The sequence below is a fragment of the Schistocerca piceifrons genome, chromosome 4, assembly GCF_021461385.2.
Source record: "Schistocerca piceifrons isolate TAMUIC-IGC-003096 chromosome 4, iqSchPice1.1, whole genome shotgun sequence".
Lineage (NCBI taxonomy): Eukaryota > Metazoa > Arthropoda > Insecta > Orthoptera > Acrididae > Schistocerca > Schistocerca piceifrons.
The window spans coordinates 40,622,488-40,647,072 of record NC_060141.1 but is presented as its reverse complement, the minus strand read 5'-3'; the positions used below and the strand labels follow the sequence as shown (position 1 = coordinate 40,647,072).

The following is a 24,585-nucleotide window of genomic DNA, read 5'->3' as shown; positions in this document are numbered from 1 at the left end:
AAGTGACGTTGATTTTGATCCGAAGAAAGCATATGCCACACGGGGGATATTAGATGTACTACTGACATTTGCAACGTCATCCACCGAAAGATAGCTTAGTGGCTTAGCTACCAGAGTGCCATCTGTGAATAGTCTTTAATAGGGAATGCTCACAGCCAGAAGGCTCAGTGTGAAGCAAGCAAGCAACTGTGTCACAGAGACATACTCATTCTTCGTACAGCCAACAGAGCAAATTACCACAAAAGTTGGATGTGCTGTGTCAGTTGTCCAACAATGGCAGTACAAATGGTCATGTGAACATTCTTACATTCGTAGGTGAGGTTCTGGATGTCCACGCAGTACAGATCCTTGCCAGGATCATCATATTGTAAGAGAAGCAGTGGCAGATCGTACAGCTACCACAGCACAGATAAGAGGTCTTGTGAACCAAGACATGTCAATACAAACTGTTGAGAGCCAGATATTAGCAGTGGGAGTACAGGTGCGCGCGCGCGGTGAGTGATTGTCAGCAATGAAAGCAGATTCTGCCTGGACGCATTGTGTTGGTTGTTTTCGTGTACAACATAGACCTGGTGAGCATGTCTCATAGAGCGCATTCATCCAAGACATACTGGCACCATCTCAGGACTTACGGTCTGAGGTCGATAAGCTACAGCACTCAGTCCCCTTTGGTGTTTCTGGAGAGTACGCTAACAGTGCTTGGTATGTGCAGAATGTTGTTAGACCAGTTCCTTTGCCATTATTGCAACAGAGAGGTGATGCATTGTTCCAACAGGATAGTGCTCACCCACACACTACTTGTGAAACTCAGCATGCTCTGCAATAAGTGCAGCAACTTCCCTGGCCACACAACCTCTTGACTTGTCTCCAGTCGAGCACATGTGGGAATTGATGAGATGAGAAGTGACTCATCCAACACGTCAACCACCGAGCGAGGTGGCGCAGTGGTTAGCACACTGGACTCGCATTCGGGAGGACGACGGTTCAATCCCGTCTCCGGCCATCCTGATTTAGGTTTTCCGTGATTTCCCTAAATCGTTTCAGGCAAATGCCGGGATGGTTCCTTTGATAGGGCACGGCCGATTTCCTTCCCAATCCTTCCCTAACCCGAGCTTGCGCTCCGTCTCTAATGACCTCGTTGTCGACGGGACGTTAAACACTAACCACCACCACCAACACGTCAACCAACGACTTGTATAGAACTACATGAACAAGTCGGGCAGGTGTGGCATAACATTTCCCAGCACAGTATTTTCTATCTGTACGATTGATTGGATGCCAGTTCAACGTCTGCATTGCTGCCATTGGAGGCCACGCCATGTACTAATATAGCTTGGTACCTGGGCCTCAGATCCACTTGTGCTGTTGATCTGTAAATGTAATGATTTCATGTTATGCATACACACTGTTGCATCAGTAAATAGAGAGTGAATTGGAAACCTCTAAAAGGGTGTACTTCCCACGGCCATGTACATGCTTGATTTTTAGAAACTTGCACTACTGTGTTGACCTAGTGGCTACTGGGAGAATGTCATAAAAGAATTTATAGAAATAAGAACTGATCAACTGGAATGAAAGCCATCAGCTCCGCTTACCATGAATTCCATGTTAGTGATTTGATTTGAGACTCTGAGCAGCAAGGAATAACATATAACATGTGAGCTGGGACAATATTCCCAGAATGAGATTTTCACTCTGCAGCGGAGTGTGCGCTGATATGAAAGCTTCTGTAAAGTTTGGAAGGTAGGAGACGAGATACTGGCAGAAGTAAAGCTGTGAGGACGGGGCGTGAGTCATGCTTGGGTAGCTCAGATGGTGGGACAATATTGTTTGTCCAGGGAAGAGAACTTTAAACTCTAACCCCCGCCACAGGTCTACACAGAATATCTGCTCCTGGCACAAAGCAGATGAGCTTCCCATCTCTTAATATCTAAATAGAAACAACGATATGGAAAGGATAGATTGCTGCTGGAAATATTTCAACTTTTGGACAGAGTCTTTCTTCAGAAGCAGAAAACACATAACGATAACAGCAATGACAAGTCTGTGAGTGCTAATGCCTTAGCCACTTCTTGTGGCGGGCATTCACTCATTGTTATTTCCGACACAGAGTTACTGATAGAATACCTAATGTCATCAGAAAGCCTCTAACCCTTAAGTGGCCTAGTTGGCTTCGAACACAACATTCAGCATAGTGAACTTCTGCTGCAGTATTTTATGCACATGAGGCAAAACCATACTATCAGATCCTGGCTTCAAAGCAAGTACCCCTAATCCACAGTTCTCCCCGAAACTCCACTGGTTATCTGCTCTTGCACCTTTAACTGCCAAGATTGTGTCACCAAGGCATGGCAATATAACCAGACTCCAAAGATGTGTTGCATTTTTGAAGTCCACACTCAATAATTTTCCTCCCAGCTGTCATCCCAACACACCTGAAAAGGAAATTTTTAATTGTATGAATCATCATCTATCAGTTTCAATAGACCATGTTAGAGGTTTATATAAAAAAAAGTTTAATTCACCAATACTGTGGGTTATACCTTTATACGTTTCTTTGTCTCATGGCTAGTTATAAGATAAGAGAGGGAATTCCTTGAAGAAATAGAATGTGTTTTTTAGCCATGAATATTGCAGTGTGTTAGAATGGAAACTGTTTGTTGTTTTAGATGTGTCATCATCTCCTACAATACATGATTGGTATTCACAGATTGCTTGCATTTTCACATGAGAATGTGAGCTGCTTGTGAAACAAGCTTGAAGCCTATATTCATTGCTTGGAGAAATGCATGATACACGTTGTGTTGTCTTACAATAAATTTATTTACAACCGGTTTTGATCATGGACCATCTTCACAGTGGAAAAATATCTATTCTGACAACTTCACATGTCACACGCTATTTAACCAGAAAAGTGTACACCACAGCTGACTAGAAAACATCAGAAAAAGATACTTAATGCCGTAATATCAGCTTAAGCAAGCAGAAAACATGGAAAACATATAGTAACAGGAAGTTCAGAGCACCATTGAATGGTGGTGGTTGTGACTGTTAGAGTCGTATTTGGAAACCAAAGCTCCAAGAGATGATTTTCATATGCCCAATAGAATTTTTGTGACAGTTGCATCTGGCAATGCTGTGTGTACTTGATAAAACTTAAATGTGCTGTGGGTTGGTTTGTAGATCAAATTGTAGGTCCTCTTGTAATAGAATCAGGATATGGAAGGCAGGTGCTTATCTCCATCAGGACCATGTTTAGTGAAACACTATGATGTTCATACTCTTGAAGTTTATAACTGTTTTATTTAATACCTAGAAATAATGAATATGACTCTCACATTGTCATTTCTGATCTTTACACATTTCTGTGTATCAAATTTAAATTTAAATTTCGCTAATTTAACTGAAGCTACTGACTGAGTTCTTTGGAGAACTAAGGAAATTAAGTGTAACTCCTTAAGACGATTTTTCTGTTGTGGAGCAAGTACTTTTTTATTTTATTATATTTTTTTCCCAAATATGTATCATATTTTTTCAAATTGGTTGAAATTTATCCATTTGTTTGGTTGAGAATAACCCATAGTAATAATATTTACCTTTTTCCAACAATGGAGAATATATCATTTGTATACAAGAAAGAAAAACAGTTTTATCACTTTTTGCTTGCAAAACCTCCCTGGCTAATACTTCATTGCCCTTGAAAACACCTACAATTTTAAATTCTCTGAACTGTGCAAGCAGCTGTGAATTGGCTTAATTACTGGCCAACATAATGTGTTGTTTACATCCATTTGTTGCATATATTTGATTAGTAGAAAGATGTAATTGTAAGTATCTGTGAACAGGGTTTGAAAAAACATGCAAAATTTTCATTTCTCTCAAAAACTATAAGAACGAACTGTAAACAGCACAATGATGCAGTTGCCATGAATTGTTTGGTCACAAATCCGGGATTTTTCTTCAGTTAACTTTACACAGTTAATGGAGAACTTCCTAGTAGTGTATTTTATTGATCTTATGTCATAATGGCAGTAACTCCAATACACTTCACAGCCGATAGTGAAGAAGATTGAGTAAAAATGCTCATATTTTATGGAGTTCAATAAACTCTTTTGTGTGTTCGCATTTCAGGAATTTCTTAAAGCAAATTTTAATTCTTGTTCTTTTTTCCATTTATTCCACGAGGTAGAATTTGCCAAGGAAACTCGGAAGGCAAGTTTGTTTGTGTGGCCATCCTCCAAAGCGACCACAGAAATACTTGTTTTGTAAATAAAACTACATTTTCATGCTGCCACTTAATTTATTTATCCCAGACGCGTTTTGCCTTTTTATTGTTCTAAGGCATCATCAGTGGGATCTATAATGATACAGTTTTTGTTGTTTTTAGATTATTAAACAGTTCATGTCGCGATTTTTTATGTAAAAAAAGTCATTACCTATGATTTGCCGATCTGCATTTCCTCTCATCTGGTCTGGAGGCCGCACTACCACTTTATTACTGACATACAAGCACAGCTTTGCGTTCTGACCTCCTTCACACTGTTCACCATGTTTCTCCTTCTTTTGTGTACTATTGTTCGTTTGCCACTCGATATAACTATTTCGTTGGACACTGTTTTTAACAATGTAAATATTGCAGCTCCATTACGTGTTTCCTCTTTGGCGTGTTTACCTACTTGTTGCCACCTAACAAAGTATATGTTCAAGACTAACTTCTATTCAGTATGTTTATACCATGTGTGTGTGTGTGTGTGTGTGTGTGTGTGTGTGTGTGTGTGTGTGTGTGAGTGTGTTTGTGAGAGATAGAGAGAGAGAGAGAGAGAGAGAGAGAGAGAGAGCTGAAGAGGTTTCTTTTTTTTGTTGGGGGAGGTTGGTGGTTTGAATTGTGTGGTGATGAATATGAATGTACTAGCTGTTAGCGAGTGGTTGAAAGCTTTGGTGACAGCTGATTTGACTTTTCATTTCAATATTCTGTGGAGGGGTTCATGGATAAGTGAGTGTAAAGATGTTGGGTGGTATTATTAATATATCGGATGGTATTATTATATTAATCCTCTTTGGGAGCGTTATTCTATTTATTTTACCTATTAGTGTAAATAATGAATTGCTTGGCATGTGGACTTGATCATTCAACAGGGTTTTCCTTTCTGCTTTGGTTTTCTGTATGTGGTAATTTTCTTGCAGGGTTAGGAGGTGTTTTTTATTGTTTATTCTAATTATTTTCATGTCATCTTCTCTAGTGGTTGGTTTGTGGTCATGTTCTCTTAGGTGTTCTGCAAATGTGGAGTGGTTTGTCCCATATTTCCAGTCTCTCATGTGTTCTTTGTATCTGACATCAAGTGTTCTACCTGTTTGTCCTATGTATTTGCCTTCACAAGTGTTACACTGTAGTTGATGTATACCTGCTTTCGTATATATCTCTGCTTTTTGTCAGTTTTGAGGTGTATTTTTGTATAGCATTGTCTGTTGTGTATGCTATGTTTATTCCCTGTCTTTTGAAAATGTTGGTGATTTTATGGGTGGGTTTGTGTTTGTATGTCATTGTGTACCATCTTGCATTTTCTTTCATCTTATTCTGATTATCCTGTGTAGATGTTATGGGACTGCGTGTTTGTGTTTGGTTCTCTTGTGTTGTTGTCTGTGGTTTGGTGTGTTCTACTTTTATTTTACTTTTAATTTTGTTGTTTAGCTTTGTGACTATGTTATTATTGTAACTATTATTTAGTGCTATCTGCACTATTATGTCCGGTTCTTTTTGGTAGCTTTCTTTGGTGAGTGGCACTATGTTGAGTCTATGGAGCATGTGTCGGAGTGCTGCTTGCTTTTGTGAGTGTGGGTGGTTCGAAGATTGGGGAATGATAATGTCTGTTGCTGTAGGTTTACGGTAAATTTCAAACATGTGCTTATTGTTTTGTTTTTTGATTGTTATATCCAGAAAGTTAATTTAGTTGTTTTGTTGTCTTTCAATTGTGAATTTTATATTTTTTTGTATCTTGTTGACATCAGTATGTAGTTTTTTAATTTTTGTTTGTGGTTCATCTATTAAGTAAAGGATGTCATCCATATACCTGTACCAATATAATATGTTGTATTCTTTTGCTACTATTTTTTTGAAAATGATCTGTTCAGTGTAGTTTAAAAAAATATTTGCTAAGTCTCCTGAAATTGGGGACTCCATTGGTAATGCATATTCTTGTAAAGAAAATTCATTATTGAATTGGAAATAATTTTGTTCTGTTATGAGTTTTATAAATATGCATATTTCCTTAATCTGTTCATCAGGGAAGAGACTTAAGTTTTCATGTTCTTATCTATAATTTATATTGTTTCTGATACTGATATGTTGGAATAAATGCTTTCTATATCAGACAAGAAGAGTGTTCCTGTGTCAGGGATTTTTATATCTTTTATTTGTTGCATTAGCTGTGTAGTGTTTTTAGTGGTTCTGTCTTCTTGTACTTTGAAATTTTCAGACAGTAATTTCAACATGTATCCTGCAAGCTTGTTAAGTGGGGGATTTTCTGAAATCCAGTATTGGCCTCACAGGAAGATTCGGTTTGTGGATTTTTGGTTCACTTCAGAGGACGGGTGCAGTGAGATTAATCTGTGTCAACTTTCTTTTCTCTGGGTACAATGTCAGTATTTTTCAGAGTGTTTTTTACTTTTGTCTGGAATCTGTTTCGTGGGTCTAATTTTAATTTTGTAATGTTATTTTGTGAGATGAATTCTGTTTTTTCAGTGTATTGTTCTTTGTCTATCAGTATTACTGTGTTCCCCTTGCGTGCGTTTGAAATGATAACATTTTCACTTCGAAGTTTTCTCCTAAGTTTTCTGTGTGTTTGTGTTGTTGTGTTTTTATACGGGTTGTTATATTCTGGATTTCTTTTTTACTAGTTCTTTAGTTAGTACAATGTTGTCACTGTTGTTTTCATTCCCATCTTCCCTTGTCAAAACGCTTTCTGCTTCTATAATTATATTTTCTAAGTAATCCTCACCTATTTCTGAATTTACATTGTATTTTAATCCTTTCTCCAAAAGCTGTCTTTCTTTACTGTTTAACTCTCATACACACAATGGTATAAACATCATGGTAAACACGCTAAATATTGCAACTACATTATGTGTTTCCTCCAACACATAATGTAGTTGCAATATTTACATAGTTAAAAACAGTGTCCGACGAAATAGTTACATTGAGTGGCAGAAGAACAATAATACACCACAGAAAAGAAAGAGAAACATGGTGAACAGTGTGAAGAAGGTCAGAACGTAAAGTTGTGCTTGTATGTCAGTAATAAAGTGGTAGTGCAACCTCCAGACCAGATGAGAGGAAACGCCGATCAGCAAATTGTAAGTAATTACTTTTTTACGTAAAAAATCGCGACATGAACTGTTTAATAATCTAAAAATAACAAAAACTGTTTCGTTAAGGATCCCACTGATGATGCCTTAGAACAAGAGAAAGGCGAAACACGTCTGGGATAAATAAATTATGTGGTAGCAGGAAAAGGCAGTTTTATTTATAAAACAAGTATAAAATCAGAAGGGTAGGTTCAGCAGAGTAATCGGAAAGGTTTTTTGTCCTGTGTGCACAATGGCACCTTTCCTTTACCAAGAGTAAGGGTTGTGTATTCAAGTGTATCTGGTAAGTGTAGGTTACTATAATGTGTCTGTGTAGTGTGGTGTCTTGTTTGTGTTGGATGATGATGATGATGAGAGAAGTAAAAGGGTGAAACCTGGTGCCAGCCCCTAGCCAGTTGTTCTCAAATAGCACCAAGGGGCCATCGAACATAACATCCCATGTAGCAGATGGATCACCAGCACACCACCAATAGTGCCATATGTCCTTACTTCATGAGACAGTGTGGAGAGGTATGGAATTTAATCCAGGACATTGACACAAAGACTAGTTATCAGGATTTTCTGTGACCACCCAGCACAGCACATGGGGTTGCCTGGCATTTACCAGTCCTGAATACTGGCCATGTCCAGTGTTGATCAACATAAGTGATGTGACAAGAACCGATTTATTCAGTGGGCAAGGCCATTGGCTTGTAAAAGCTTGCACATCTGAATGAGAGTTACCAAACAATTGTTCCCATAAATTTTGAAAAAAAGTAGCTTTTGGTAATAAAGTAAAGTAAAGGAAGGGAGGAATCTAAGTGTCCTGTCAATGATGAGCTCATTAGGAACAGAGCACAGAGTGAATGAACATGGTTGCAGGAAGAAATAGACCATCCTAGCATTCATTGTAATAATTTTGGGAAATCTAAATCTGCGTGACTCAATACAGGTATGAACACCAGCCATTCCAAATGTGTTTTATAACCATGACACCTACCTCTTATGATAAAGTAGCATATGAGAGTGAAGTGAATTATGAAGATTTGATATCACATATTCTTTCTTTCATAGTAGCTACTATCAAAATTGAGAGATCTCGAAAATTCACAAAATGCCAAAACTAACCATTCTGTTCAAATCTTGCTGAAGAAAATGGTTTTGTGTGTGTGTGTGTCACAGCATCTATTCTCTCACTTGTGAATGTGAAATACTTTCAACACAACACTGTTTAATGTGTGGGAAGTCAGATACAGTCCTTTCCGTCATATTTATTTCAGTAAGAGTTGTATCCTTATTTTATTTAGAGCTGTTATTTTTCAGCAACTGTAGTATATATTTCAGAAGAAATTCAGGTGTCAGTTGCTCAGGGACTTTCATTTTGCTTTACTGGTTTCAGCAAATTAATTTGTCATCTTCAGAAGCCTACAAAAGCAGGAATGTTATAAATCATTAGACTTTGGCCATTAAGATGTGTATTACAGAAACTTACTTAGTGTTTGTTTTGCAGAAGCAGTGTCTTCTTCGTAGACTCATAATGCCATGATAAGTCCAGAAATGTTCCTTGCCGCTGGCACAACAACTTGACATGTACATGGATATGATCCATTGACTGTAAATTATCAAGCTGCTTTTACAATAATCACATACAATATGCACGTTTTTGAACATATCAGGGCACTATAATTCTGTGAGGAAGGTATTGACATCTGCTAAGCCAGTATCAAGTAAGTTCCTGTAATACACTTCATATACTTTACATAAATGTATGGCCAAGGTTTAATTATTTTTAATATCCCCAATTTTGTAGGCATCTACAGATGACAGATTAATTTGTCGAAACCAGTAAAGCGAAATAAAAATATCTGTGGAACTGAAAACTGAATTTTATTCTGAAAAGTTGTATCCTTTCCTATTTTTTATCCTTCTTTGTTGGTTTGTGACAAATGATGATTTGTGTTTAAATTTGCACTGTTGACTGTCTTGTCTTACTGTCTGTTACATTTGAACATTTCCTCAATCTCAAAGGAAGTCTCTTGTTTCATATTTGATTTTACTTGCACCATATCTCAGAAGACATGTCTTACTGGAGCACATTTATGAATATGACAGGCCTATCACAAGAAATATTCTCCATTTTCATGAAACATTTAATAGTTGGGGAAACAATGGTCACTACAGTGACTCGTGCTTATAACTTCCACAGATTTCTCATTGTGTTTTGCATGAGAGCATGATTAAACAATTAGGGTACTACAAGGTCTGTATTCAGTGGGCTCCAAAACGTCTTTTCGAGAATCACAAAAACTAAATGAATGGCTGCTTGTCTGGATTGAGTGTTTTTGTTATGTTTTGGAAGCAGAAGTCCTACTGAAGAGAACTGTAACATTTGATAAGACTTGAGCTAAGACAAAATACTTCACAAGCGAACGGCTGGATGTCAGTATCCAACGTGCACAATATTTCGTAAATACTTCACAAGCAAACGGTTGGATGTCAGTATCCAACATGCACAATATTTCATAAAGTAGTTTCTCTGATCTGCCTTTCTGTCTGCCATCAGCAACAAGCATCTCCTCCTGCCAACACATTGCTTTTACTAGGTTCATGTCCAGGTATCTGTGCTGGTGGCAACACTGCGTGGCCACCTGCCTGCCCCTGAAGTCAGTTTGTTGTGGGAATCTCATTCATTTTCTTAATCGTACTAGTGGCAGATTCCCAGGACATACTAAGGATGTTGGACACAGACATGTGGCCATTCACCTGTGAACTATTTTGCCATAAAATGTGCTAGGAGAAACTGAAGAAGCTCAAGATTCATGTTTCTTATTCTAACGTAGAAGCAAAAAAAGCAGTCACTGGTATGGGATGAAACCACCTCACCCCACAAACAAGGAAATAGTGCACCAAACTCTCAGCTAGGAAGGTTACCGCTACTGTTTTTTTGTATGCTAAAGAAATCTCGTTTGCAGGTGTTTTGAAAGGTGGAAGGCCAATAAATTCTGATGCCTACTGAGAAAACATTCAGAGAACAAAGAAGCAAATGGCACAGGTTCCTGACCACTGATATTGTGTCTTTGCACGACCATGCTTGGCCACACCCTGCTTGGCAAAAACATTTTCTGGGCATTCCTTCTACCACCCAGACATGGGTCCTAGTGATTTGCAACTCTTTATGGACATATGTACCATATGTACTATATATGTACCATATATAGTGGCAGTAAGTGTCATTAATCAGCGTAACATGTTGCATTGGTTATTTTTGACAGTTCTAATGCAGTTGTACAATGCCGTCATAGAGTTCAGGGTAGCTGTAACTTAAAGCAGCCTGTTTGGACATGATTTGTCTTTTTCTATGAGGATGTGAAGATTAGGGAAAATAAATAACCTTAAACCTATCTGCATTCAAAATACTGTAAAAAGTATCCATGTCACAAAAGAGAAATGGAACTTCTTCAGTACAATGACTGCATCACTGACCGTGAAGCACTTGTCATTTCTTTTTAACCATGTTTCTGGAATAAAGATATATGCAGTTTTCCTGTATGCTGTTTACTGGTGAAAATCATATCCATGCCATTGTAATTCACAGAAATATTTGATCTGATAATTCCCGTTGGTGACAAAGTTGCTGAGCAAAGGGTTTTGCAGGCAGTGGGTGCAGAGTAACATCAGTTAAATTACAAAAAAGTATTTTGTACAAACAGCCAACTTAACATTAAATGATATAACAAGTTTACTGTTGCCAGTCACTATTTCATTTAATGTCCAACAGTGACTGATAACAGTAAATTTGTTGTTTCATTTAATGTCAATAACAGTCACAGTAGAGCCTAACTTAAAATGTTCACATCCAACTTGAATTAAACCTCCTCTATAATGTCCATTATTTAGCATATTTTTATTTGGGCAAACTAGATGTGTGACTGCTCAGTTACGGCCACATCTTTAGTACTAATTTGATACACAGCAGTAGACGTAGTAAGGTGAAAAGTAGTTTCTGACACAATATTTGCAAAGTTGATGAGAATTATCAGGCAGGACTTCCTGGTCTCCTGAAACTTATGGCGTGAGTATTCCACCCATATATTGTGTCCGTACAGACCTTTTTAGTCTTTAGTTGTCTATATTGACAGCAGATATCACCAGTTAATACAAATTGACTACATTTTATAATGGCTGATATTGTATTTCCACTGATATCTGAGGCAAAAGCATATACATTGTGCTCAGTATGGTCCTGAATTTGCTGTCAGAGGCACAATGCTCCACAGTTCACGTCACCACATTGAACAAGCAGGGCAGCTTGTCAAAAAAAAATTTAATCAGCTATATACTGATACCTTACACCAATGTACCACACAATTCAGTTCACACCAAGAACATTGCTGCAGTCTGCATTAATTTATTGTTATTTTAACATTTAATTATGCATGCAAATTTATAGTTAAATATATTGTGGACTGAATAAACAAAATTGGTAATGTGCTATACAGGAGACAAGACAACTCGTACAGCGCTATCAAGGAACGGTGTCTGAAGCAGAAGCTGTCCATCAGTTTAAAGAGGCTCAACGCAAATGCATACACACGTTGTGACTATCCTGCAATGGACACAGATGGCAGTGGTGCGAAGAGTCCAGCAGGTAGCTGTACCAATTCAGAAACGTCCGATGATATGACAGATTTTCCTCCACCAGGAGTTGGTACCGTCACCAGTGCTAGTTCTTCTCAGCCTCTCACAATGCGCATCTCAACACATACTGTACCTTCGTGCCTTACCAGTGATGGTCGCAAGATGGCTGTAGGAGATGTTGTCTGGGGGAAGGTACACGGCTTTCCGTGGTGGCCTGGAAAGGTATGAGATTTATGGGCACATGTGTTTACAAAAGCATTACAGATTTGTCATTATTGATTATTAATGGTTGCTACAATTATTCAATCTCTTCAAGAGTAATCGGTGCTGTAAAACTTACTAAGTTTTTTATCCCACTTACATTGCTTTAATGTCTTGCATACTTAGCTATTATGCTTTATAAAAAGTAATTTACTGCTTCAAATAAAACTACTATATGTTTCACTTTAGAATAAGTCGAGCATAAATAGCACATAAATCAAGGAATACCTGAGTTTTAATGTGAACTTTGATGCTTAGATAAGCACTTGCGCACATTTCATGCAAGACGACACAAAGACATAAGAATATACTCAGACCAGAAGTACTCTATAAATACCACTTTATGATTTCTTCTTGTCAGGTATTAATAGAAACAGGGCACACTTAGTTCTGATTTGAGGGAAATGTGTGGTTCCTAGGCTAGGTATGGTCAGCTCCATCACTCCTCTATAACTGCTAGGCCACGAATGGCTCTCAGTGTCCACTGCTTTATGTGATATAACATTGTAACTATGCTTGGCACAGGAATTGGAGAATTCAGCTTAACTGACAGGATTGCATCGCACTTCTGTAAACAAACCTCAACAAAGAGGGAGCTATGTCCAATAGTGTGGATGTCTATTGAGGTCAAGATATTGTTCTGCATCTATATGCAGCCTCCACAAGCCACCACACTGTGCATGGTGGAGGATACCATGTATCACTACTAGTCATTACCTTTCTTGTTACACTTTAAAATGTCTGAGTGCTTCCATGCGAGCCCAAATTTCTCTTTATCTTGTCTTTGCAGTCATTAAGCAAAATGTATGTTGGTGGCAGTAGAATCATTCTGCAGGCAGCCACAAATGCTAGTTTTCTAAACTCTACACTGCAAAGATTCCCATTTCAGTTCACGGAGCATTTCCATAATACTCTTGCATTTATCAAACCTACTGGTAAAGTTCTAGCAGCAAGCCTCTTAATTGCTTTGATGTCTTCCTTTAATCAAACCTGATGAAGATATCTGAACACTCGTGCAGTACTCTAGCATGGATCACACTAGTGTTCTATATGCAATCTCCTTTATAGATGAGATACTTTTTCTTACAATTCTCCCAATAAACCTATGTTAGTCATTCGCCTTTCCCACTACAGACCTTATGCGCTCATTCCGTTTCGTATTGCTTTGAAATGTTACACCAAGATATTTTACCAATGTGAATGTGTTGGGAAAAATTCCACTAATACCGTATTTGAACATTAGAGGATTGTTGTTCTCTACTCACTTGTATTAACTTAAGTTTTTCTACATTTAAATCAAGCTGCCATCCATCACACCAAATAAAAGTTCTGTTTAGAATGTATCCTTTATTGTTCACTAATTGGTCTTAGCACAGTTATTCTCTTGGCTGCTGCTTGGCTTTCCCTTATTGTGTCCTCAGCACCTGTGTATCATATGAACTGAGTGTGTTTGATGAAGAGTTACTTGCAACCTTGGAAGGCATTGGGGTGGACAGAGGTTGTAGTTACGGTGTAAAATTTCTCATCTCTCGCAGTGTTTTGAGTGCCCTGCAAGCACTGCAGCTCTGTGTTCCAAACAAATAAACTGATGCAGACTATCAGAGCTCCTATCTCTGCTTACAAAGGCTTCGAAAAATGGTGTCATTATGCTGGGCACTAGGGAATATGTGTAAGCAGATGTGGCAACCAAGGAAGCATGTGTGGAATGTCCCATAGGTCATTGTGCTGTCCCCTTACAATGATGACCCTTTCTCAAACACTACAGTGTCATCAACAAACAGTTGTACATTGCTGCTCACCCTATCCATCAGATCGTTTATGTAACAATGGAAAATCCAGGATGGTCTAACAATATTATTATAAGAAGGACCAATTGCTACACACCATATAGGGGAGATGTTGACTCACAGACAGGCACAACAGAAAGACTGCTAGACACATGAGCTTTCAGCCAAAAGACCTTCTACTCACATAGAGAAAATACACACACATTCGTACAAGCATAACTCGTACACACATGACCACTATCTCTGACCACTGAGGCCAGCTTCAGTGGACTTTTGCTGATATTTGACATGCATAGCAGTCTTTTTGTTGGTCCTGTGTGTGGCTCGGCATCTGCTCTATATAGTAAGTAGCAGTCCATCCTTTTCATAATATTGTCGTATATATTTTTTTGTGTACATAAAAGATATGAGTTGTTCTTTCACACTTTCCTGGGGCACTCCTGAAAATACCCTTGTCTCTTACGAACACTCGCCATTTAGGACAATGTATTGGGTTCTGTTACTTAAAGTTTCCAAGCTACTCACATATCGAAGAACCCATTCCGTATGCTGAGACCTTTGTTAAAGACCAAACCTGACCACATTCTGGCCACAACTTTGTGTTAAAAAAGACCACGACCGAGTATATGTCAGGCTGTGAATTTCTCAATGCACGAGCCATCTGTCGCTCAAAGCTGGACTCATTTCATCTAAGAACAATGAATGGATGTCTTGCTACATGTCCCTTGACTGGTGCTGCCATCTGATGTCAATTTCTGAATTATTTTAAAAGAAACGCAACATAAAGAACTTAACAACTACTGTTGTGAATGGCTAATCATTGATATAATTTTGTGTGTACTCATTAGGATTCATAGGTTGCTGTAATTCTGCTACAAATACTTCACATTTTTTAGTGAGCAAGAAATTTTGGGAGATCAGCAGGAAGAAATTACTCAATAGCTTCACCTTGCCTTTTTTTAAATCTTGGTTTTTTAAACTATATATTACTCTTGAAGATACAGCAGTTCCATATGTGCCAGTAACATTTTAAATAACAGCATAAATGGACGGTTTCTTGTACCTAATATTCATCTTAGTGACTGTTTTCTGAAGATTTAATAGTATGTACTGTCAAATGATTCCCGGAAATCCGAGAATATGGAATCATAGGATGCAGGTTTTCACATTCAGTACTTGCATTATCACTGACATTTGATTTATGGGAATTAGGCTGTGGTTGAAGGCAAAAATTGATGCCTTGGACCACAGCCTCATGCTCATAAATCAAATATCAGCAATAATAAGAAATCTGCCTGTTGCCCTTCATCCATGGTTCACAAGGTGTTGTGTGAGTAAAGTTAAGCTGCGTTTCACACAAGTGAGGTTTCTAAATCCATGATGATTTCTGATCAGAAGCTTTTTTGTCTCAAGGAAATTATTATATTCAAACTTAAAATATGCTCAAGAATACTGTAGCAAATGGATGTTAAGGACATTGGTCTGTAATTTTGCAGGTCTGTTGTTTTATCCTTCTTATTTATGACAGTCACCTGCAGTTTTTTCTTGAGTTTTTGTGCTGGATAAAACGTTTGAGATAAATGCGAGCTAAGTAAGGGACCAGTGCTAAAGAGTACGCTCTGTGAAACAAAATTGGGTATTCCATCAAGAGCTGGCATCCTACTTGTTTTCAACTCTTTCATTTGCATTTCAATACTAGGGATACCTATTTTTATATCCTCCATACAGGAGACAGTGCAACAGCCAATCAGTGGTACATCTCTATGGTCTTCCTATGAGAATAATTTTTTTAAATGTGAGATTTAGAACTTCAGCATTCCTTTTACCGTTTTCTATTGCAACACCAGAGTGGTTGATAAACGACTGAATAGAAACCAATTACCCACTTACTAATTTTATGTAGGACCAGACAATGCGGAAGTTGTTGAATGCTTTGTGCATTGATCTTTCTGTACAGCCTTAATCCACTTACTTGGCACGTAGTTCTCCAGTGCATGATTTACATTTAATATAAACTTTTTCCATAATTCCTCTATGTCCATCATATTGGAGCTAAATTTTGTGCTCTCATTGTCTAAGTAGCATGGTAACAACTGCATGTCTGCTCTTTCCAGCATAAAAACTATCCTCGCTCTCCTGGTGGATTTATTAACTTTAGTAACTATTGTTTCAATGATGATGTGATCACTAATCCCTGTCTGTATACTAACACTATTGATAAGGTGTTTGTACCTACAAGATCTAAAATATTTTCATTGTGTGTATGTTGCTGGACTAACAGCTTGAGACAGTTTTTGGAAAATGTGTGCAGGACTATGTCACAAGACTGACTATCTATGCCACCTCCAAAAATCCATCCGCAGTAACCTCTGGGATGCCTGTCACAACTCATTTGTGTTGGACGTATCCAGACAAATTATGCCCAAATAAATGGGTTTTTGTATCTCCAAGTTTGTATGGGAATTCAGTTGAGTCTATTGTTTTATTAAAAACCTTTCTGGAGGTTGGGATGTACTGTTACATAACATTAACACCCAATGTAACTAAATAAGTGAAGAGTGCAGCCCTCTTGAACATGTGCAACAAAAGTAAGCATTAATGTAACAGAACATGTATCAAATATCAGAATGTGTTTTAAAACATAAAGAGAGAAGAAATTATATTATAAAGATGTTTCCTTTCTCCCCAAAGAAATTGTTGGATGCGACAGCAAGATGCCTGAAATGGGACTTTGCCAATGGGAACTCTCACACCACATCAGACTACACTGTTGTAGAACATACGCAATTCTGACTGAACTGCGTGGAGGTGTTTTAATTTTAAGAAAGTGGTTTGGGACTTAATGGATTTAGGCACAAGTGAATTACAGGAACAATGGGAGGCTAATGGTTTCAGTAACATACAAAACATTATGAAAAAGTAATGCTGAATTGCAAGGGAAGGTGGTATTTGTAAGGACATGCCTGTTCTTTCACAGTATGTCAAAGCAGATTCTCTCCCCTAAAAAGCTTAGCTTTGTGTACCAAATCATTTAAGATGTTGGTCATTTCAGATGTTGGTCAGTTTTCTAAGGGTCAGGTAACAGCCAGAAATTTTGACCAGGTCCCCCATAAACTTCACACCTCTTTTCAGTGTTCACTATTGTGTTAGTTGGGGTACAAGACATTATGTAAGTGATTGGGATTGTCTTGTTTTCTTGGATGAAAAGAAGATAAGAAGATACAGGGAAAAAAAAAACAGATAAAATTCAACAACTGCTTACTGTTTCAAAGTTACTTGCTGCTGCTACAGTGAAGAAACTAGTGCAATAATATAGCGTGTCGAAATACAAAGGTAAATGACGAGTATGTAAATCTGCCTGTGTGTGAGCAGTTGTTGGATCACATCAGCTGCAATGTAGTTCATGTCTTCCATGCAACTAATGAAGCTTACTCTTAGCTGTGCAAAACAAACTGTGTGTGTGTGCAACTGACATATAAAGAAGACTAAAGTATCAACAACAGATAAATTCCCATCATCACCAAAAGCTGATGTCTTAGGAAACTGCGACCACACCTATTAGACCAGTCAACCTTACTTAACAGTCTCTCTGTAGACTAGGCTCTCCAGCTGCGTGCCGGAGTGCAGGCAGCCAGGCCCCCACTGGTGGGCAAACAGCAGGTATGCAGACATTTAGACAGTCGGGCCATAACCTACTTCAGGTTACTGGCCTGGCTGAACAGGGATGCTCAAGTGGTTGAAACGGGCAGAGAATAGAATGTTTGGCAAGAACTACTTGCACCTGCCTTCAGGTGAGTCGACGGGTACTCGGGGGTGCCTGTGCACCGAGGGCCAGTGTTGGAACGGCCTTCTGTAGCTATGAAGTCCGAGGAAACCACTGAGCTCTTCACCGAATTCCTTGTGCGTTATAGATTTCCCAAGTTGGTGAAAAGATACAGCGTAAGACACAGAAAAACCTCAGTGCAAAGATGGACTTCATATTGCTGTGGAACACTGGGCTTAGGACACACTGGAGGAACTACTCGCTCAGGGTAGAACTGTTGTGACTGTGTGGACAAGAAATAAATTTTGCTTACTACCTCAAGAAGAGGCTTTGAGACTAGTAGCCTCTCACTAATCTTATAACATAACTTCATGGCAGATTCCTCCTGCTGGGTGACTTCACTGCACAAAGCATGCTGTGGCACTGATCATCTGGTTGCTCAGAGATTTAATTCTTGAGGGAAGCGTGACATCTCGAGAATTATTAATCTTAACATTGAGCGAACAACTACTTCGGCACTGTTACTGTACACTAACTATTACTTGGCATCTCCTAGCGGGGAATGCGGGGTGAGGAGGGGAACAAACTCTGCCTCCGTGTACTGCAAGTGCGTAGTTCAGGCAGCGTGAACGTGTTTCTTAAACTTCCACAAAAGCAGCGATGTGTAGGATAGAGTTAATAGTCAGTTAAATACTTTGTGCTATCGAAATTGAGACCACTGTTTGTACTGACATATTAAATAAAGACATTAACGTCTTACATTATCAATTACTGTATCAAAATAAATGCGAATTAGAAGTATGCAAAAGACCAATTTATGAAACTAAGAATGGCAGATAACTTACCGTTTATTTTATAAATTTACTGGATGCCACACGTTTCAGCAAAGCTATAATAACATTCAACACAAATGTATAATAAAACAAGAATGAAACAGGCCAATTTTGATGACACTTCTGATAATTCCGATGCATTAACAGTTCCACTTTCGCACGTAATCGTTTTCTCTGACTCGTCACTGGTATCTGAAGTGCCAATGTCGACGGTGAGGTTGTCGAAGGCTATTTCCATCACACCGACATGTGTACCTTTTTGCAGTAGCCTTTCCAGTCTTCCTCAGTAACAGCTTGAAAACAAGCACTTGCAAGAGTCAACAGATTTTCAGATGACATGTCTCTTTGGGGAGCGCAATATTACAGGTGACTTTTTATTTTTGCCCACGCTAGCTCAATGGCATTCAAATCGTAATTGTGTGGTGGCAAGTGAATTACTTTGTGGCCCTTTCTTGTTGCCAGTATGTCAACTGTATACGACTTTGCTGCCGCCCTATTCTTCTCCCGAACCCAGGAGTAGAGTGCCTCCTTTGTCACAGTCTCATCACATTGGATTTTTCTGTTCTGCAGCCACTGTATCATAGATACTTTCCTATCTTATTTGGTGGGCAGTTTGTTGAGTTGTATGCTGTGATAAGGTGCAGTGTCCATGATTACTATAGAGTGTAGAGAAATATTTGGTAGTACAAGCTCTTTGAAACATTTTTCGAAGTTGGCAGAATTGATTTGCCCGTGGTAATCTCCCTGGCTTGATTTGGCTCAGAACTTTAGCTCTGCCTGCCTAACGAATCTGTTTCTAGAACCCACACTTCCAGCTATTAGTCTTCTGGAGACGCTTCCACACACAGTAACACCCACATCATCTTTTTTTGCCAGCATCTGGTGCACGTTAGGTTACTGTCCATCCAGGATTTGTCCAAATAAATTTCTGTGCCAGCCTCCCTGATATTTTTCAACTCAACGAGGAACAGGGACCGCCAGTATACAATGTCGACACGTTCTAATCATAAAGTCCTCTTGTTTTCAACTTTTCTCCACATGAAACCAATGGGCTTTAACACTTTCCTGAGAGTGGTTGTACTTCACCTCCAACCAATCATCTGTTCAAGAACTGGCAGAAGTTTTTGCACAGAGGGCACAACCTTTTGCACAGTGTAAAACTCTTCTGTTGTGTCCCTGATCCCTGATGACTCATTTGTTGAAGTCATCAACAACTGCTTCAGTTTGCACGCTTTTTTTACAAACTGAAATTGCATATTTTCAGAAATGGGTTAAAGTGTACGATTAGTCAGTACGGTAAGCATATGACTTTCTAGTGGCTCAGGCAGTAAAGGAGTACACATTTTAAATTAATTACAACCAAATGTGGAGCGATTTAGAAATATTCTCTAAAAGGATTATAATTGAAACTAACTTCCTTTTGCTAGGAGTTCCTGGGAATACGTCTGGGTGATTACTGGCAAATTCTCTAACTCTTGCAATACTACGCAGGCTCTTCCCAGTGTGCATAGCAACTCTGAGGGAAGGCTGCCATATCGAGTATAACAGAGATTTTTTATCATTGCAGCACATCACTACATTCATCATCATTTTATGACAAGCAATCCTTATAACCGGATTCCTTTTTCTGAACTGAAGTCGACAGTAACTGCCCCGATGGGCCATTAACGGGATCGTTACTCATTTTCGAAACAGTGAGAACACAGCTACTACACACTGACAGCAATATCACAGCTAAGCGACCGACATAGCTGGCAACAAAGCAGATGACAAATGCAGTCTACAGTGCACAGTTGGCAACATGTGCAAATTGCAACGCCACACTACAAAATCTTCTGACTGCTGCCAACGGTTTCCGATCTGAAACTAAGGGGCCTGCATGCCAAGTTATAGTTCCCATACAATATAGGGTCCTCCTACTTGTTGTGGTCATCAGTCCCTGCAAATTCTTCTCAGTTCTGTAGTCACAGGGAATCTACATTCTAATGAGAACTTTGTGGGTCTGAATACAACTACCAAACAGAACAGTCTTTGAAAGCAAGATAACAGCATTTTCAAAGTTAATGAAAGGAAATGATTATTGAAAGTGCTGGAGAACAGGTAAAAAACAATGTTTGCTGTGTGCGTTTTTAAGGGCTGCCAATTTTGAATGTCTGTGTGGTCGGTTGTTGTAGCAAGATAGTAACTTACGTAGTTTCTAATCTGTTGTGTGTGCTGTGATATTTCCAATAAAGTGAACACAAGATAATAAAAAATAACTCAGCAGACACTGAACCATGCTTTGAGAAAAATAAAAATGAAATAAAATCCACTTAAAAGTAGCTTCAAGAAAACAAAGAATTTCATAATGTACAAGTGCTTAAATACAGTAGTACATTCTGCCTGTGGGATGTTGAAATTAGAATATTATTTAATATGCAAGATGTCTGTGACATTGTGGATGGAACTGAATGCTAGGAAATTGTGAATCATGTACCATGCTGTGAAACTTCCAAAGGTATGTATGATAAAGCGAAAGCAATTTATGAAAAAGATGCTTCTCAAAGAACTCGGTAGTTGCTTCAAGAATTTTATAGTTTCTTCAAGTAGTATAAAAATAGAGACATGGCTAATAATATAAGTGCATTGCAGAATATAGAATTTGAATTGAATCGTCTCCAGTCAGAAAAATGGTGACAGACACTAGGATCGTACCCAAGACACTATATATTTTGCCAGATGAATTCAAACACTTGTTGCCCAGTGGTGAGAAGAAAATGGTAAGTCTAATTGGAAGGCTCATAAGAGAAGAGGAACGATTAAAAGTCTCATCCTCGCTGCAAAAGGACAAACCGCAAAGAAGAAAATTGTTATTTTAAGAATAAAGACAGCACAAAAATATCATTTTTCCCCATTCAAAGGCATTAAAGGAGATCTAGACACTCAAGAAAACAATAAACAAGACATCAATAAAGACACTGCATTTATTGCATATGAATGTTACAAAGAAAAGGTTCCACAAGAAGCCAGCAAGAAGATATTGTCATGGTTGTTGATAGTGCATATTCATGACATAGGTCTAATGAAGGGAAAAGTTAACAAATGTGAAAGGCCATGATAGCATTGTGAAAGTAGCCAAACAAGGCGGGTCAATTAAAATGGTAGCAACAGGCAACTTTGTCAGTGATAACTATGTTCCCAAAGATGTTAGGCATGTTCAGCCGAGTAGACATCTGAAAGCTGTGAAAGCTATCTCTGGAAATGGTTGTACAGTAGTGTTTACTAAACATTCTGTTCAAATTTATAAAGTACACATTTTGGAAGGACACAAAACAAGAAATGGAGTATATTTAAGAAATGGAGTATATTAAGTGAACACTAAATCAGAAGTACAATCACCACTGAAACAAGAAGAAAAACAAGAATGGCGTAAGAAGCCATGTCATCCAGGTATAAACTGTACATCAAAGACTAAGAATGTGCAATGAAGTTCATAATAGTTTATGCTCAGCAGAAACATTGTGTGAGAGCTAGGCTAACAAGCAAGTTATTTTTTACAGTAAGAGAAAGAGCGACAAGACAACTTGAAACAATACCTACTGGTATCTGTGGAGAGGTAGAACCTCCAACATTTAATGGATGATGTCACTCATTTTTGTGTAACCTATTTGTTTATATGCAAGTCAGAGGCTGCAAGATTCATAAGAAAATATATGTTAGAAAATGAATATCAATTCAGTCTGGAAGAGTCAAAAGCAAGATGTGATGAGATTAAGAATTGATGTGAAGGAAAAGGAATTGTGATAGACTATAGTATTCCTTGTAGTCCTCAACTCATTGGGAAAGCAGAGAGACTAAATCTGACAATAATGCACAAGGCAAGAGTTATGATATTTTATAGCAAACTGGGAAAAAAAAGACTGGGAGAGGCAGTGCTGACAGCTGCATTCTTGATCAGTAGGAGCCCAACTATCAGTCAAATTGCCCCAGCTGCCGAAAGTGATTTAGGAAAAGATTCAGATCTGTCAAGACTTCAGATTTTTGGATCAAGAATTTTTTCCAAAAACCTAGGTCACTTGAAGAAACTAGATGAAAAAGTAATTCATACATTTTTGTTGGTTATGCCCCAAACGGCTACAGACTGTTTGATGCATAAAGAAGAAATAATGTTGTGTCAAGAGATGTTGAATTTGAGCTGAAAGTTACAAAAGAAACTCTACAGAAAAATCTTGATTGTTGAGCTACCAAATGACACTAACAACCAAGTAAATGAAATTCAAGACCAATAAAATGAACGAGAAGAAAATTGAGAAGAAAGAGCATTGTATGAAGACACAAGAAACTACAATCTTAGGGATAGAACCAGTCTGAAGAAAACTTTAAAATATTATGATTTTGAAACAGCATTACTTACATATGAAGAACGTATTAATGGCCCAGACAAAGAAGATTGGCTAAAAGCAGTAGGAGACGAAAAAAAATCTCTTGAACAGAATGAAATGTGGAAGTTGGTCAGTCCACAAGAGGCGTAAGGAAAAGAGATCTTAACAAACAAATGGTTCTTTAAAGTGAAAGATGATGGTTGACATAAGACCAGACTGATTGTCAATAAGAAAAGGATATAGATTTCAAGAAATTATGCAGCCCAGTAGTAGATATACATTCATTAAGACTTGTTTTCTCTGGCAGCAGAGAAAAATTTCCGTATCAGAGTCTTTGTTGCAAAACAGCATTTCTCTATGGGAAGTTGGATGAAGAGATTTTTATGAAAATACCTGAAGATACAAAGAAGCGGGAAAAATTTGTGTTTTGAAGATAGCTCTGTGTGGACTTAAACAAGCTCCATTCAAATGAAATAAAACTCTTGACAGATTTCTTGAAAACAAGACTAATTCAGTCGCAGTCAGATCAACGCATATTTAAAGATGTAACTGAAGAAATGTACATCACTATACATGTTGATGATGGAATCATAAATAGGAACAGACGTGGAGAGAATAGAAAATATACTTAAGAAGAATTTTGGAATGGTTGAGGTAGAAAATCTTGATATGTACATAGTGATACAAATAATGAAGGCAGAGGATGGAATATTTGTACATCAAGAACAGTATGTGAAGTAAATATTAGAAAAATTCAGTATGAGTGACTGTAAAGCCATGAAGACTCCATTAGTTCCAGAGGGAAAGACAGGTGAAGAAAATCGAGAGATGAACACATTACACTTCCATATCGTGAAGCAATAGGGAGTCTTATGTATTTCTCATGTAAAATCAAACCAGATCTTGATTTTACAGACAATTATAAGAGCTATTTAACAGAAAACACTAAGAAAATGGATTACCAAAATGTAAAAAGAACTCTGAGATACCTACAGGATATCAAGAATTATGGCCTTTTCTATAAGAAGAAAGAGGAAAATGACACTATTCATCTAAATGTCTATTGTGATGCTGATAATGCACAAGATATAAGAGACAGGAAGAGTAAAAGTGCATACATTGTTCTTTATAATGGCGCCCCATTAGTTGGTGTTCCAAGAAGCAGGAAGTGTAACAGCTACTTCATCAACTGAGGCAGAGTACATCTCAGCAGCAGAATGTAGATAATCAAAGTGCTATCCAAATGGTCAAATCAGGACAGTTAGTTAGATGAAGAAAACATATAGATGTGAAATTTTGCTATGTTTAGTGAAGGGATAAATTATTGTGGTGTAGAAGAACTGTTAGCAGATAAACTGACCAAAGCTCTGCAAAGATCAAAGTTTGAGAAATTTGGAAATCGTGAAATCAGATGCCATAACTTATTTGTTGTAGTAAAATATTAAGTGACAACTGGATTAAATGAAATTGTGAAACTCATGATTTAGATTTATTGAAAACATTGTATTTTAAGGGGGGGGGGGGGATGAGAAAATTGTTGAAAAACAGGCAAAAAAATGTTTGCTATGTGTATCTTTAAGGGTTAGCAGTCATAAAAAGAA

At 38.0% G+C, this 24,585-nt stretch overlaps 1 protein-coding gene across 1 annotated transcript in view; it reads left to right on the top strand.

Moving 5' to 3' along the window:
- Positions 1–24,585, top strand: part of LOC124794926 (PWWP domain-containing protein 2B-like) — a 210,552-nt gene that overhangs the window by 171,352 nt on the left and 14,615 nt on the right. The window contains exon 4 of the mRNA XM_047258634.1: positions 11,841–12,201. Coding sequence (XP_047114590.1) covers positions 11,841–12,201 — 361 coding nt within the window. The remainder of the gene's footprint in view (positions 1–11,840; positions 12,202–24,585) is intronic.